Source organism: Salarias fasciatus, chromosome 18 (genome assembly GCF_902148845.1).
Source record: "Salarias fasciatus chromosome 18, fSalaFa1.1, whole genome shotgun sequence".
Lineage (NCBI taxonomy): Eukaryota > Metazoa > Chordata > Actinopteri > Blenniiformes > Blenniidae > Salarias > Salarias fasciatus.
Genome location: NC_043762.1, coordinates 29,150,176 through 29,166,560, shown reverse-complemented (window position 1 = coordinate 29,166,560; position 16,385 = coordinate 29,150,176). Strand labels below are relative to the sequence as shown.

The window sequence follows — 16,385 nt, the reverse complement described above, 5'->3', positions numbered from 1 at the left end:
ATCATCCTGTACTTACTGGTGGCTGTACTCTTTCCCTGCAGACAGTAAAATATTAGTCACCCCCAGTTCAGCTGTTTGCAGCGTCTCATCTGTCACTTTGATTTCCTGCATTTTGCAATTTGGGTTTCTGCTGCTGCCGTGTGGGAATGTAAATCCATACATCCATCACAGTCAGACGGCTTTTCAAGACGTTTGAACCGTGGGATGATTAAAGTGAAACGGAAGGTTTCTGAAGACATCCAGTGAGAATTTCAGCCTGTAAATTGTGAAATAAAATGTGACTTTGTTTGGTTTTAAGACAGGCGCCTGCAGCCTGCAGCTGAGCGGCCTCGTGTGGCTCTTCAGCCCAACAACGTACTGTATGAGGCCATGATGCGTTCGTTTGTGCTGAGCAGAAAATATTAACGTGTGGCCACAATTGAAAGTTTTATTTTAGATGTCTGGGGCTCCGTAAATCATTCAGTAGTGCAAGAGTTTTGGAAAACTAACTTTGAAGAAATAAAGAAAGAAACCTTTCAGAAGAAACAAACCCAGAGTTTCATTTGATGCATTTCAACTACAAAGAAAACTATTTGATTGAATGACTTCTTCCTTATTTCACACTCAATCAAGGTTTCAGGCACACATTTAGAAATTAAATTGGGCCTCTTTTACTCCTGGTTTGAGACTTTCCAGGTGATTTTTAACATTTCTGTGTGTTTTTTGGCTGAATTAACTCACCAACACCAAACAGATCCTTTACTAAACCTGAATGCTGAATCTCTCTAATTCCACATCTTTCAGTGAGAGCCCTTTAAAGGGTGAAGCACAGTATTGAAGTGGTTCGCACTCCTGGCTCACAGGGAAAGACCCTCGGTTCAAGTCCAGGCTCAATATCATTTGTTTTAAAGCAACAGTTTTCACAAACTTCAGCAACTGAACAGTAAATAGTGTTACTGTCTGCACACATTATCAGCAGTTCAAACACAGGACAAACACAGAAATGGAAGGTTTTAGGGAGTCGTAAAACTAGTTGAATAACTAATGAATCCTTTGAAGGGCTGCCACAACTTAAAGGATGAGAGAAACCCAGTGAAAGATGTGTCCAGTGTCGTGTTAATGGAGGAGGATGAGGAGGATGAGGAGGACGATGAGGAGGAGGAGGATGAGGAGAGCTGATTCCTGTGGACGTGTTGCCTTCCTGTGGTGAAATCCAGAACTGTGACTTTAAAGCGCTGCTGTCTGGCTCTACTTTCTTTATTACAGTCACATGTTTGAAAACATCCTTGATGTTTCAGATACGGCCTTCTCTGCACCGTGCTGCTCAAGACAAAGATCAACTTTTATTTGCCACACTGAAAACATTCTGTGGAGTTTATGGAGCTGCAGTATAGGAGTCCTATAGTGTTATCAGCGCACTAAAACATAGCATGAGGATTTCTGTGCAGTTGCATAAACTCTGCCTGGCAGCAGTGAGACATGGAGGTCCTATGTCTCTTTCAGAATATAACAGCAGAATGAAAATTCCAGGTTGTCTTCAGCTCTTTTATTACTTTTCTGCTTTCCATGCGGAAACCAGCATTCCTGCCAGCCAGGCAGACTTGTATGAACTAGTGGGTTTCATTTCTGTGTGTGTGTGTGTGTGTGTGTGTGTTTTCTATATGCATGCTTGCTCTTGCGTGTCTGCTGTCATCACACCGACGGAGCTTGTGCAAGAATTAGAAAGCATTACAATTACCTTCACTTCTGTCTTTACGCAATAGTTGACTCACAGTAAAAAGAAAAGAAAAAAAAAAACAGACCCCCAGGACACAAATTCCTCCCCACACCAGCTTGTGATTTAGAGACTTGCCTTCACACAGAAATGCATGTATGATAATAAAAAAGGACGCCACAGACTGGAAACTAGAGGAGATACGTGACTGTTTTTCCTTCTTTTCTTCGCACAGGTCGGTTATTTTGAGTTAAATGTACACAGTGCTTAGCGGAGATGGAGAAGGGAGTGACAGAAAGACACACCCCTCCTGCACACACTCAGAGCCCAGCGTGTCCCAGCCTGTGAGGCAGGATGTGATTCAGTTTATTACAGGCAGAGCTGACAGAACCAGCGTCAGAGCCGGACAGCAAGAGGAGCGAGGCGTCTCTTCACACTCAGGTGAGTTCCCTCTGCTGCGATCACACCTGAATCCTCTGTCACCTGTCTCTGATTTAATCAGCTTCACCCACATCACTGATCTTTAGTCTATTTTGTCTTCGGTTTATTGTTTCCTATTTACATTATTGGAATATGAAGATGCCCCATGACTTAATATTCACTGCTTTTGAAATCAGGGTGTGTTTACTGGTCTTTGTGTCTGTCAAAGAGTTTCTGAATTCACAAGCTTTAAAAGACATCTCTGAATAAATGCAAAAATGTTTAGATTTATTCTTGTGCTTTGCACCTTGCTCTAGTTTGGATCAGTGGAAACAGCTGAATGATCCTAAAAAGCCGCGTTACTCTATTGTGAGAAACAGTTTTCACTTCTCAGCATTGATTTGTGGACTTATTATGTGTGTTGAGTTCCATACTGCCGATGTAAAGCTTGCTTTGATTCATTTTGTTTACCCATTTGCTCTCACTGGAAGCTACCAGGGGAATACAAACAGAGCCGGGAAATTAGTCCTCAGCCAGGAAACAGGGATGTGATCTCTTCTTCTCGTCACATTGGATGACCAGTGTCATTTTTCTGTCGTGGTCCTCGGGCGCTTGTTGGGGATTTAGTATATTTTGCTTCAGGATACAAAATGATCTTCTTGGTTGGCCTTTGGTGGCCGTTTCACTCATATTTCGTGAGAAAGGTCAGCGATAAATAATCCTGCGAGAGGAAGAAATGAGGAAATTGCAAGAGTTGAATGAATGAACGTGACCTGCGGACGGTTCAGGCAGAGTTTCCCTTCGGAGCGGCGCTGCTGGAGTTTGGTGTGTTTTGGCGTGCTGCAGTCTGAGCTGCACGCTCCGCTCTGATACACATACTTTCGAGGCTGCGTCAGGGTGTCAGACAAGTGAAAGTTTGGTAAACAACATCTCCAGTCTGGCATCAGTGATCGGAGTATTTCTATATAATTTTTTTTTAATGTAAAATCCTCCTCAAGACGCCAACATCAAATGAAACAGACACACCCAAAAGTTTTAATTTCATTTCAATAAAAAAAAAGGAAAAGGAACCAAAGCACAATACATTTACTTCCAGTATTTTCTTATTTTACTTCCTCCTCTCCTAATTCAGTTAGAAACAATTTCCTTCCAGAGGAAATTGTTTTGTTCTTCTGTTTTGTTTTGTTTTTGTAACTCAAGAAATTTGGTGCAAACACCAACATTTCTGCAGTAAATCGAAGAGGAATGTTTTTTATATGCTCTTCAAATGACTTCAGTCAAACAGTGTATCAGAAGTCTTTTAAAAGATATTTGTTGTGAAAACTTTCATAATTTCAAACTTATTACTTCAGTGAAGATGACCTGATGTACGTCGATGAATTCGTTATGAGACGAAGCTCAACAGTCAGAAGTAAGTAAGAAATAATGTACAGCTTTATAGATGGAAGACTACTTCATTACTCAGATACTTTTTGAAGACAAATTACATAACAAGTACAGGAAAGCACTGATTTTACTCAACATTAGAAATGTCTTCCTCATTTTCTTTTCCTCTGCCCGCTCAGTCAGAATCACATGTCGACATGTCCATTACTCATCAGGATGACTGAGTGATCAGGACAACAGACCCAGCACCGATCCTGAGGAATGAAGTGAAAACCATCATTGTTCTTATTCTTCAGCTGACACCATCTGAATGTCATATTTTCTACCTGCATCTGGTGTCTTTCAGGAACAAAGCATGACAAACGTCACTCATTCCTTCCACATCGTCACACCCAACGACACCAACCACGAGGACGACAGCGTGGTGAGCAATGACTTCTCCACCACCCTGGGCGCCCTCATCCTGGGCCTGGTCTTCCTCCTGGGCGTCCCCGGAAACCTCTTCGTCGTCTGGAGCATCGTGGCGCGCATCCAGCGGCGCTCCGTCACCACGCTGCTCATCCTCAACCTGGCGTGCGCCGACGGCTTCCTCATGGCCCTCACCGTCTTCTTCATCATCTACCTGGCCAAGCAGAGCTGGGTGTTCGGCAACGTCATGTGCAAAGGCGTCTTCTACCTGTGCAACACCAACATGTACGCCTCCATCTTCCTCATCACGCTGATGAGCATCCACCGGCTGCTGGCCGTGGTGTTCCCGCGCAGGGTGTCCCGGAGGATCACCAGGAAGGTCGTGAGGAGGGTCATCCTGGGCATGTGGGTGCTGGTCATGCTCATCTCGCTGCCGTCGCTGGTGTTCAGAGACGTGAGGGTCGACAGCGACGAGAAGGACAAGAAGAGACTGGTGTGCGCGCCCAATCACACCCTCCCTCGACACGTGAGTGAATGTTTTAAACCGACTGATGAGTCCTTTCGTCGGAAAAATCACAACACAAGCATTCCAGTTGAATTTACTGCACCAGAATAATGTGAGTTCCTCTGGAAATCTGTGTTCGGGTTTGACTATGGATCCATAAAACCTGTTCTCACGTTCTCCGTGTAAATTCCTAACATCGTACGTCAATCAGCAGAACACTGTAACTTCATCGCCATGGGCGACACGCCGTCACAGCTGCATGTTCTCCTTAATGGAAAAATACATGTCATTGGATAAAGTGTAACCTTTATTAGAAGAAAGTTTATATAACAAGTCAAATCCAAAGTCTATTGGTCAGCTGGAGTAAGTTTCGTGGTGTTTTATGGTGTGAGTGGAGGTCAGGAGGCCCATCAGCCTCTGATCAACCAGGAAACTGGGACCTCTACAGTTTCTCCATCAGAAATACAACAACGACGTCTGCTGTCGGATAAATAATCCTACTGGAAATGATAAAAACTCAACAATGGTCCTTATTTTTGCCAACTTGGAAATAACTCACATGCTTGTTCTTGTCCTGAGCTGTTCTTGCTCGGTCACTCTGACGACTCTCCTCCTGTCTGCAGGTCAGGTTTCAGTACGCCTTCGAGACCGTTTCTGGGTTCTTTCTGCCGTACGTTATCATCATCACCTGCTACGTCATGATCCTGAGGCGTCTCAGGCAGACCAAGTTTCAGAGAAAGGTCCGCAGCGAGAACCTCATCCTGGCCATCGTGGTGACGTTCGGCCTCTTCTGGCTGCCGTACCATGTGATCAACATGATCCAGGTGTGTGAGGATGTGTTTGAAGTAATCTGAATATATAAAATCTGCTTCTATTTAAGAATTTTGGTCAAATCTTTACAGCTGATGAGTGGTTTGTTCTTTTCAAGGTGGCGGCTGAATGGTACCCAGACAACTCACCAACGAGAGAAATGTGAGTAAACATCAACCCTCACAAAGACGGTTTCTCACTGTTTCAGGCATTATGTGAAACTGCTTTTATTGACCATTTTTACTTGCAAAACTTGCATCTTGGCTGGAATTTTTTCTTCTTAAAAAACAGAAAGAAGAAATTTTCTGCCAATATCGCTGTGACTGATATCTGAAACTTTCCGTATTGATAATAAATCTGAGTCAGGCGCTTTAAACCCTTCACTGTGGCGCTGAGTCATCCTCAGCAGGAAGTAAACAAGCTTCAGCAAGTTTTGGGGATGAGTAGATGTCGAAAACTTGAAAAAGTCATCAGAAAAACACGGCAAACACAGAAAGTGGCAGAATCTGCATGATTGCATCAGTAATATAGTTATTTGCCATTTCTTATTGTTTGGGCCATCATTCAGCTTCGGGTTCTTTTCTAAACGGCCGGTGGATGAATTGTGTCTCGGTGCAGATTGGATCATATTGCTAAATCCAGCCGCGCCGTCACCTCCGCCTTGGCCTTCATCAGCAGCTGTGCCAATCCGGTCCTCTACACCTTCGCCGGGAAGTCCTACATCAAGCAGAACGGATTAGCTTTCATGGCCAAACTCTTCGAGGGCACAGCCTCGGAGCAGACGGGGAACAAGAGCCGGGTCCTGCGGAACAACGGACACAATGTGGGCGACTCCAGCAACACGAACTCCTCCACACAGAATGGGGTCATCCAGTGACCTTTACACTCAGCGGACTTTGTACATAAGTGAGCATATTCAAGTTAAACATTTGTGAAGCTGCATGTGGAGCGTGCTGCTTCTAAGGCTGGATTTTTCTGAATAAATGATTGAAAGTCAAAGGTACTATTTTTTAAATAAATATTTTATTTTGAACAAATAAAGGTGTAGCACTGTACTTTGGAAGCAATCATAACAAGCTTTGTGTTCGTGATCCGGGAATTGCTCGATGTTGATTCTGAATATCAGTCAACTGTCCATGGCAATCGTATCTGCAGCTGCATTTATCTAATGAAGCGAACACTGGATTTATCGTTTCCTCCAGCTACATGTTAATGGAGCTCTCCGTTTCCCCTTTGACCTGTTGGGAGCTGGACTCACAACCTGCTGCACAACTTTTCAGCATTTCCCCCAGTCTGAATACTGTACTTATAAAGGTAGTAACCACCATTTCCTAACTTGTGATTTCTTTGTTCCTGAAGCAGTTTAGAAGTTACTACCAGAGGTTCATATAGGAGCAGGGAATGAATCAATACTCTGTACATTTGAGAAACTACTGAATTACTGTTGATTGAGGGAAAATTAGAGGTAACTGCACAAATTGAATTATTTTGGCAACATGTGGAGAGATGAGCTTAGAGCAGTCCTTAACTTGTTGCCCATGAGTTTATTTATTAGGACTAATTTAAGACCGAGGGTACACAGACTGCTCACTTTCTAATGTTGGCTATAGGTTATCATGACGTTATGAGCCTTTGAGATTCTGCATTAATGAAGAGTCACAGTGGTAAAGGCCTTTGAAACGCTTGAAAACTTGTGTTCTTTGAGCTAGGATCAAATGTCTGAATGTCCATTTTGCTCATATGCAACACTGCTGGATCACACCGTCTAACTTATGTACTCTTGGGTGAATACTGTATGTAGAATTATGGACCAACTAAGTTAATACTTTTTGTAAAGGCAGGACTTTGTCTTCCGTTTGTGACCTGAAAACCCTTCAATAAAAAGAACTCTGAAAAAAGAAACCGTTTGTAAAATTTTATTTAATTTCACCGACGTAACTTAATGGAAACAGCTCAGTGCATCTCAATTGGAAGTCAGTCTTTCCACATGAAAAACAAACATTTGAAAAATTTTGAGTATCAACAATGACCTCTGCCACAACAATCCCGCAGAGCATCCATCACCTGCAAAAGGAAAAAGGAGACATGAGTATTTATTCACCATCAAATAATTCAACTTTACAGTCAAGGACAGAGTTGAGGTCAACTCTGCCATAAAGAAACGGACTGAAGCACAAAATCTAAGAGGTCTGGAGGCACGGGTCTTTACTGTACTCCGAAGAGCTGAACACAACCAAAGCAAGAGTTTATTCTTTGAAATATATTACAGTTCAACATTCAGTACCCACACTAGAATCTCACCACCAGTATCATGTAAAATACTTTATGATCCGACTTTAGAGCTTCAAAACCCAGAATTTGGGATGCAGGCAAAGAGAGACGCTCAAGGTAGTTTATCAACTGATGTTGCATTGAAAAACAAGTTCCCTACATTAATCTAGTATGAGGTCATATCATCATTTACAGATGACTGTAACGGAGATCAATGATGTGCAGATCTGTGGCGGTGTGCACTCACTATCTTACCTTATCAAAGTGTTCTTATTTCTGGTTCTTTAACCCTGAAGAGAGAAAAAAATAACAGGTTAGTCTCCGCTGCAGCACAGGAAACGTCTCATGTCCACATGGAGTCAAACCCATCAGTGCAGTGAGAGAGTAATCAGGAGGTTCAGGTGAAACACGGACTGCAGATCATCATCAAGGTTTGACCGCATGAGAGGAGAGCTGAGCGGACAGGACGCGGCGGAACGTTCTGTGTTTACAGATTATAGACCAGTGAACGCAGCAAAACAGCAGAAATGCGCCCGTTTCCAGACACCGGTCCAGCATCCACAATAACCATCCGGGAGGCAGCTCGTAAATGCGAGATGTTCCCATTAACCGACACCACGAGGTCGTGGCGCCTCGCGGGGGATGCGGACGACACATCCGCGCGCAAATAGCCGCAATAAACAGCCGCGCGCGCACAAAACAAACGCACCAAAGCGACGCAAATGATGCGAGCAGGTACATAAACACGAACACTCACCATAAACGAGCCTAAAAACAGGCCGGATTCTCTCCCGCCGCCGCCGCACGGCCGACCGCCATCAGCCGCACGAGGAAGAGAGAATGTTAATGAAGCTGCGCCCCAATTTATCTCCTGATCAGGACCACGTGCTGCTGACGGCTGCAGCTTCCGGGTGCTGCTTCCTCCTTTCATCAGCCTGATAACAACAACCTGCTTCAGGGATCCTGATCCAGTTAACATCTTCTTTTTGGCGATAATATTAATGTTTTTTTCTAAATATATACACAGTAGGTGTTTTTCATGTAATCCACGTGACCACAACAATAGATCATATACATATAGCCTATGTATGGAAAATATTAAAACGCTTCCCCCAACCAGCCAAGTTTTACGTTAAAACTAAATTTTAAGTTCAAATTTGAAATATCTAGATATGAATCGCATTACTTCATGTAAAATTGAATGAATAACTCAACAATGTATATTGTGTATTGTATTCTAAAGGTAATGTAAACATAAGTGAAATATCATTTAGTTTATCAACAACAGTTAAAGAAAATGAAGTGCTTTTAAATAGAAGTTCATCCTTTATACAACAGCAGATGAGTATTTTTGAGATAACTCACTTTAAAATTCCCCAGTACTTCTGCTTCCATCACACGGCACCACTCACTTGTTAAAGTTCTGTTCCACATTCTCCCTCAGGTTGTCCTATAATGTGCTGTGACACATTAGCTGAGCTGTCATGACTTCTGGTGACTGATTCACTCATTAAATTCAGATGGAGTCACATTGGTTAGCAGGATGTCAAATAGGTAGATGTGTTGTTTTGGTCTGTTTGAGTTATTCAGACATGATTAAATTTAAATACTTTCAAACGCAAAAGCTCCTGTAACAATGATGTAGTATTTAGGAGTCGAGGCCTGAACAGAGCTTTTATGGACTGGTAAAGTCTGCTGCTGGAAATAGCTGAACTTTAAGAACATAAACAAACTGCAGCATGCAGAGTTTTATTATATCATTAATAACAGATAAAGTAAACAATACAGACAAACCCTCACATGCCAAGCAGTGACAGCAAAACCCTTGTGCTGTTTTCACGGTTCCATCTAATTTATGACTGTTACATGAGTTTCTACAAATAGAATGTGTATTTACTAAATCATATTTGTCAAAATACAGCATAAACATCAAGTTAAACTGTGCTGGAGCATTTGTTTGATGAATCCCTTGTGGGCCTTTAATGTAAAATGTAAAAAAAAAAAAAAAAACAATCTACATAAAATCGTAAATCTGTGTCTCAACATCCATCCATCCATCCATCCACCACCCATGCATACCTGCAGGTTGAAGATGTGAGTTTGTGATTGCAGGTTTGAATCCTGGAGTTGACAGGATATCACTGTGTCCCTGAGTGATGCTCTGAACCCCCAACTCCTCCATGGCCATCTACACAGCAGCAGCACTATGTCCCCCATAATGGATTAAATGCAGATAGCAAATTTCCATGTTCAATGTTATATGTGATGAATTAAGCAGTATTCTTTAGATTGTAATCGAGGCTATTTGTTACATTACACATAGAAACATTTTAAAATACATTATAAAAATCACAAAATACTAATTATGTGAACTAAGACACGTTTTCTGATGAAAACTTTGGAGATGAAAAGTTTGTTTGAAACATGTAATCGTCAGTTATTCAGTGACATGAACTGTAAATCCTTCTCTACACCAGCAGGGGGCGGAGCCTTCATGTACTACAGAATGACGTCACTAAACTACGGCGCGCGTGATGGTTCAAACCCCGCTGGCTGAATTCATGTGACTAAACTGAGAGCAGGACTGTGAGCAGATAAGGTTATAAGTAGCTGCGACTACCAGCGATTTCATTCAACATCTGAAGGGAACTTACCGGACATGAGAGTTTTAGTCGGTATGTACGTTTTTTAAGGGTTTTAATTTTCACAGATGAGCCTGGAAAGGTCAATGTGACACAGTAGCAGCAGCTAGCTGTTAGCTCATATAGCAATGCTGCAGGAGTTGTTGATGTGGAAGGTAAACTATTCCGTTAACAGCATGTTTGTCGAGTCAACTACACTTAAAGCAGCATGTCAGCGTTATGATTCAGAGCAGAAACCGGTCTCTGTGTGTTTTAGTTGTTATTCAAAGCAACTGAGCACAGGAGTGTTTTGTAAGAATGTCCAATGCGCATGCGCGGTGATGCAGCTGTGTTTACTAAGTCTAGCTGGATGTCATAAATGAGATCTGATTTTTTTTTTGTTTTTGTTTGCCAGTACGTTTATAATACAGAGGGCAGGATAAATAAAAGTGAATCTCTGATTGCAATGCAAAAAAAAGGTTAATTAAAAAAATGTGCTCTCTGAACCAGGTTCAGTGTATCATGTAACTGTTGGATTTATAGTTTTTGCATTCCTCTCTGTGTTGGGTGTTTGTAGGTGGGGGATCTGGCTTTGTGGGTCGTGAACTGACCCGCCTGCTGAGGGACAAAGGTCATGAGGTGACGGTGATCTCTCGGCAGCCCGGTCCAGGAAAGATAACCTGGGTATGATGAGCTGTTTGTGAACACATCACACGTCGCCATCACATGACTTCTGCAGTCCATATCACTTTTCCCTTTTCTCTGTGGCTGCAGAGTGAGTTGGAGTCCAATGGCCTCCCGCCGTGCGAGGGTGCCGTTAACCTGGCTGGAGAGAATCTCATGAACCCACTGCGATGGTGAGTCACGGATGAAACGAACAATGGTCTGTTGTGTGGAATGCAACTTTACAGATACCTGCTTTGATATGCAGCTGTGATTCTGTTTTTCTCTTAGGTGGAACGAAAGCTATAAGAAGGACTTGTTCTCCAGTCGAATTGACACGACAAAAGCTTTGTCTCAAGCCATTGCTGCTTCACCCTCTCCACCTCACTCCTGGGTGTTGGTATCTGGAGTCGGTAATGTGCTGCTTTGATAGAGAAATGCTTTTCAATACTGTAAAATATATTGCCATGCAGTTTAAAACTCCATTCATGTTGCATCCTCCTTGTTTTGCTCGTTGACCCTCAGCTTGTTACAAACCCAGCCTGACAGCCCAGTATACAGAGGACAGCGAGTGGACTCCGTTTGACCTCCTCTCAAAGCTGGTCAGAGAGTGGGAGGCCGCCGCGCAGCTTCCCGAGGACACGGCCAAAAGCACCAGACAAGTCGTCATTCGGCCCGGTGCGTACAAAACGCCGCTGTCCAGAGCACGCTCACGTCTGTTCACTGATTTAATGAAGTCATCTGTTTTTCCGTCCTCAAAGGGGCGGTGCTGGGTCGAGACGGCGGCGCCATGAAGCAGATGATGCTCCCCTTCTGGCTGGGCCTGGGCGGCACCCTGGGGTCCGGACGGCAGCCGTTCCCCTGGATCCACGTCTCGGACCTGGCGGGGATCATCGCCCACTCCCTGGAGCCGGCGGCCGACGCCCCCCGCCCCTCGCCGCAGGTGTTGAACGGAGTCGCGCCGGCTCTCAACACCAACTACGAGTTCACCAAAGAGCTGGGCCGGATCCTGAGGCGGCCCACCATCTTTCCCGTGCCCGGCTTCGTCATGAACACGCTGATGGGCTCCGAGAGGGCCGTGGTCCTCACTCAAGGCCAGAAAGTCATCCCCAAGAGGACTTTAGAGTCTGGATTTCAGTTCAAGTATCCCGACTTGACCTCAGCTCTGACGCAGATCGTTGGGAGTTGAATGTTCTGTCATCATGTGTTCATATTAACGGTAAAGGAACCTTTCATCATGAGCGGGTGAAGAATACAGCCGAGGCTAAACCCTCATATCTCATTATACTGGTGCTGTGTTTCATATTTTGTATGAATCAGACTTTGAAGGATGAGCTGCATCCTAGAATAGCTCCATACTAGAACAGGGAAATTAAAAATGACTGCTTTTGTTCACGTTTTATTGAACTGATGCCTTGTCTCTCTGAATGAATAAAACTCATTTAGACAAACTAATGTGGAGCATCAACACATGTACATGTCATAGTTTTAGTGCTTCATTGCCACAATTCAGTACAAAGTAGATGAAACTTATTTCTGGAGTATTTTTGACAGTATTTCAACAAACCCATATTTCAACAAACCCAATGAGATTTCATGTGAAACCAAACGCTGCTGTGCTCGTCTGAGTTTTATGACGTAATGTTGCGTAAGTTCCAAAGGAAACGTGTGTTTTCATATCAGGACCGTCATTCCGAGTCACTGACGTCTTCCTGGGCGTTTGGAATGAGCGGCAGCTGATCCCCCCAGTCGCTGCTCCGGGCGCAGCGGTACACGTCTCTGGCGAGAGGAGAGGAAATACAATCATCCATCAAGCATAGAAACGCTGCGTGAACAAGACTCAACAGCTCGGTTCAGTGAGATGTGCTGCAACTGCAACACAGTACTGGAAACGGGAAAAACTTTGCTGTGAAGACCTGTGAGTGGCGCAGGGAGTTTACCTGCTGTGTTTCCGAGCCGTCACCACCACGTGCTGCAGCTGTCCGTCGGGACAGCACATCCGGCAGTGGACGTGTCTCGTCCTGCGCAGCACCGGCGCGATCAGCCGGGCCCAGTCCACGCCCTCCGCCGCCGCCGCCGGGCGCGAGCGGCTCAGAACCAGGAAGCTGAACTTCTCCGTCTGACTCTGGTGATGCTGGAGGAGAAAACGGTGAGAGAATGGTGGGAACTGGTTAGCGTCATTTGCGAGACGCTTGAAGCAAGCACGGCTGTGTCATTTAGCCTTGAAGTCAGACGTGTGGAGTTGGAAGTCACCCCAGGGAGCAGCAGAGGCTGGTAGAACTGCAGGAAGTTGCAGGGTACGGCCGTCTGACTTGTTAGTTTTGGACATGTGAGTTCATGGGGACACTGCAGGAATGAAAATGAAGTAAAGAAGTGCTGTGGTGAAAAAGCAACATTCTGGACGAAAGTCTTACAAACTGGAAGTGTTCCGTACCGGAGCAAAGACAGACGCCGGCCTGGGGTCGTGTACCGTCTTCTCTTGTTTCTGGAGACACAGCTTTTCTTTTAGTTCCATCGGTTTTGTTAAACAACACACTGCATTGTACCGGTTTACCTTCAGTAAAGCGTCTCTGGCCTCCATCAGCATTTGATGACCCTCCTTTGTCCCGTTTTCAACCAGAACCTCGAACATCAAACATGAGACATCAGTCAGATTTAAATATGTTTCAAAAAAACGGGCAATTTTTTTACGATACTAAACGAAGTAAAATACATATCTAACATTTTTTCAACTCACCAAATATGAGCTGGTTTTTCTCCAAAGAGTGAACACGGCGTCTTCTCGATCCTTCACACCAGGAAGCTCTGACAGGGTGAACGCTGAGACCACCAAGTCAAACTGCACCTGGAACACAACAAATAGACCATTATGTGTAAAACTTCCTCAGAAAAAGATTAGATCAACTAAATTAAACTGTACAGATAAGAAAAAAAGATGTCATACATCACAAGCTGTAAAATATATTCATTTCAGAGGAATAGAGGGCCACTAAAAGTCAAATGGCACAGGACTGCGGGACATTAAGTAGCTTGGAAACCAGAAAACACCAGGCTCTCAGCATGTCGTCTCCATGATTGATTTTTAATGTGCACTTGATTTTTTCCATCTTAATAAAGCTCAGCACTGTGGTTTACCTTGATAAAACACCAGTCAGAGGCCCTACCTTAGGAGAAACAGGCAGGAACTGTCTGAAATAGACGTGTTTGATGTGAGGAGCAGCTCCTTCATCGTCACCTGTTTAGAAAACACAAAGACATGCTCAGTTTCTTCTTTAGATTCAAACATGAATCTAACAAATCTTTATTTGAGCACCTTTGAGAAGCCGTTCAGCCAGGTTGTTCATTGAGCCGGAGCTGTCCACACACACCATCTCCTTTAAAGAGTCACCCCAGTAAGAGTGGGATGCCCTGTGGGAGGAAAAAAAGAAAAGGTGCTCAGTTTTACACTTTTAATTTCAATTAGACAAAACTGTCATCGTGATGCACAAGTACCATGCAACTGTTCCCAGGCCTGAACCGAAATCCAGGAGAGACTGAGGAGCAAACGAAGGATCTCTTTTCTTTATCTGAAATCATGAAAAATAAAGGCATTCATTTTTAATGGGACACACTGTTTGTTTCAGTTGCCTCTTCAAAAGACGCTGTATGCAGTATTTCAAGACGCAACGCTCTTTCGGCACAAACAATATTGAAAAGAGTTTGAAAGAATTGCTTTAAGGGCTGGCCATGAGCAGAGCCCTCCCTCTCCTCCATCACCTCATGCAGAGCTCTCTTCACTGCTGCGTAGCCTCCAGCCAGCCGAGCTGCCATGTACACCACTCCCAGCTCCTCATCGTACCTGAAGCACAGAAGAGAGACCGTATGGAGTACACCTGACACAAACTCCATCAGATCCTGCACATCTGTCATTGCAGAAACGTCCCTTTTAGGATGTTCCCGTTAACTTCTATTGACTTACAATCTCAGAAATACATCAAGGTGAAGAAATAACTCATGAATCGCGTATAAAGCATTTGAATGTGTTACTTCAGTGGTGTCCAGTGATATGTTGTTCTTCTGAGCTCTGACAGAACTTTCTTCCTGATGCGATCGTTCAGCAAGTCCTCGTCTACGTCTGCAAAGCAAAGAATACTTTATTTCTCCAGCAGCGTGACGAAATCTCACTTCAGTTCTAATGTGTTGAACAGTTTTTGCTTCATGCCTCATACGTCACCCACCCGGCCCTGTCAGCATGGCTTTCCCCCAGAGTTCTTTCTCCAAGTTTACAGCTCTTTTCCTCAAAGCCACATCTTCAATCAGCCGCTTCCTGCTCCACAGGAAATTGGTGAGTTTGCGGACGCGTTCAGAGAGCTCAGCCACTTCTGCTCCTGCAAGGGGAGAGAAAAGTCAGAGGCCAAAGGACCAGAGAAACATCAGAAACTTTTATTGTTTCACTTAATGTCATCCACAATCACGGAGCTTACGCTGGATAACCGACTGTGCAGCAATCTGTAGTTCTTGAGGCAGCCGCAGAGTTTTCAGGTTGGTCACACCTGGATGCTTCCTGTGTGGTTTTCCTCTCAGGAAATCTGACTGGGTTTGTGGGTTAGCAGCTGCACTCATATCCTGGGGTAAAAAGGCTTGGATTAATATTGTATTGCCACAACCACATCCATACATCTCCTTCCATCACCAAAACTGAAGAATTTACAGAAAGTGGATTTGCTGGTTTCAGATGGGAACCTGTGACACCACAGAGCCAGTGGGACTTCAGTGGCCTTTAGTAGCACCCTTTGGTATCTTCTGGCATCATATACAGAAGCACCTCTGTGGCTTAATAAAAGCATCTCAGCTGGAACACTGCCAATGGCACCAGAAGAATTCTGACCTCTCACTAATAATAATGCACAGCTAAATATATGACCGCATTCACAGCATGCAAACCTGTTCTTCAAATCTATGATCTCTTTGATGAGATTCCTGGAGTGATTCCAGCTCTTTCCAGAAATTTAGAAACGCACCAACTATTTTAGTTTGTGATGGGAAGATCTAAAATCTGGTGAAGTGACTGACCTCCATGGTTCAATGACATTCTCAAACATGCACTCACCCTGCACGTGACCCTGAGCACAGCCGCGCGCTGGCACAAAACAACAACACCGAGGCTTCGTAAGGTCATTTCTTCACAATCTGATCCGTGTTTATAGAAATTCAGATGCCCTTAAAGCGCCTTTTATTCCCGGCGTGACAACCACGGGGAAAATGTTTAAGTGTCCGTCACCAAAATAATTCCGACTCTCCTCAGGGCGGAAACATTTTCCCCAAAGTTCCGTTCCACTCTTAACAAGAACAGTGTTGAAGAGCTCTCACTCTTCCCCTATTTTAGGTACTATGCTATCGAAACGTAATGCGTAGAAAGAACATTTCTGCTATAATGATTGATTATAAATATACCCCAATTATACCTCTATACAAATATATTTTTGCTATTGTTTTTCTTTTTAAAGTATGTATGATCACACAGGTTCCGCCTTAAAAAAAATCAAGTTTTGTGACAATAAATTTTCAAAAATAATGCATTGACAAAGATTGTGGATGGCGAAAATGAAAATAAAGCAATTGTTATTCA

The 16,385-nt window shown here is 43.9% G+C and overlaps 3 protein-coding genes and 1 long non-coding RNA gene across 4 annotated transcripts; 2 read left to right on the top strand and 2 right to left on the bottom strand.

The window, feature by feature from the left end:
• The first annotated feature begins 2,078 nt into the window (after positions 1-2,078).
• ltb4r2b (leukotriene B4 receptor 2b) lies at positions 2,079-7,084 on the top strand. Its single transcript, XM_030115242.1, has 5 exons — positions 2,079-2,134; positions 3,846-4,433; positions 5,036-5,236; positions 5,341-5,384; positions 5,841-7,084. Exons 2-5 carry the CDS (start codon positions 3,855-3,857, stop codon positions 6,097-6,099), a joined length of 1,083 nt encoding a protein of 360 aa, XP_029971102.1. The 5' UTR covers positions 2,079-2,134; positions 3,846-3,854; the 3' UTR covers positions 6,100-7,084.
• A 41-nt stretch (positions 7,085-7,125) lies between these two features.
• On the bottom strand, positions 7,126-8,350 carry LOC115405866 (uncharacterized). The gene is made up of 3 exons (XR_003933472.1): positions 8,251-8,350; positions 7,749-7,783; positions 7,126-7,286 (listed from the first exon to the last, which is right to left on the bottom strand). It is a non-coding gene; the product is annotated as an uncharacterized LOC115405866 (long non-coding RNA).
• Positions 8,351-10,050: 1,700 nt separating this feature from the next.
• Positions 10,051-12,217, top strand: sdr39u1 (short chain dehydrogenase/reductase family 39U, member 1). The gene is made up of 6 exons (XM_030115797.1): positions 10,051-10,168; positions 10,692-10,798; positions 10,889-10,971; positions 11,069-11,190; positions 11,303-11,455; positions 11,539-12,217. The coding sequence occupies exons 1-6, from the start codon at positions 10,153-10,155 to the stop codon at positions 11,964-11,966; spliced, it is 909 nt and encodes a 302-aa protein (XP_029971657.1). The 5' UTR covers positions 10,051-10,152; the 3' UTR covers positions 11,967-12,217.
• Positions 12,184-16,044, bottom strand: mettl17 (methyltransferase like 17). Its single transcript, XM_030115796.1, has 14 exons — positions 15,867-16,044; positions 15,241-15,382; positions 14,995-15,144; positions 14,804-14,891; positions 14,534-14,615; positions 14,270-14,343; positions 14,091-14,185; positions 13,942-14,012; positions 13,515-13,622; positions 13,332-13,400; positions 13,212-13,262; positions 13,031-13,123; positions 12,718-12,911; positions 12,184-12,556 (listed from the first exon to the last, which is right to left on the bottom strand). Exons 1-14 carry the CDS (start codon positions 15,933-15,935, stop codon positions 12,466-12,468), a joined length of 1,377 nt encoding a protein of 458 aa, XP_029971656.1. The 5' UTR covers positions 15,936-16,044; the 3' UTR covers positions 12,184-12,465.
• Between the last annotated feature and the right edge of the window lie 341 nt (positions 16,045-16,385).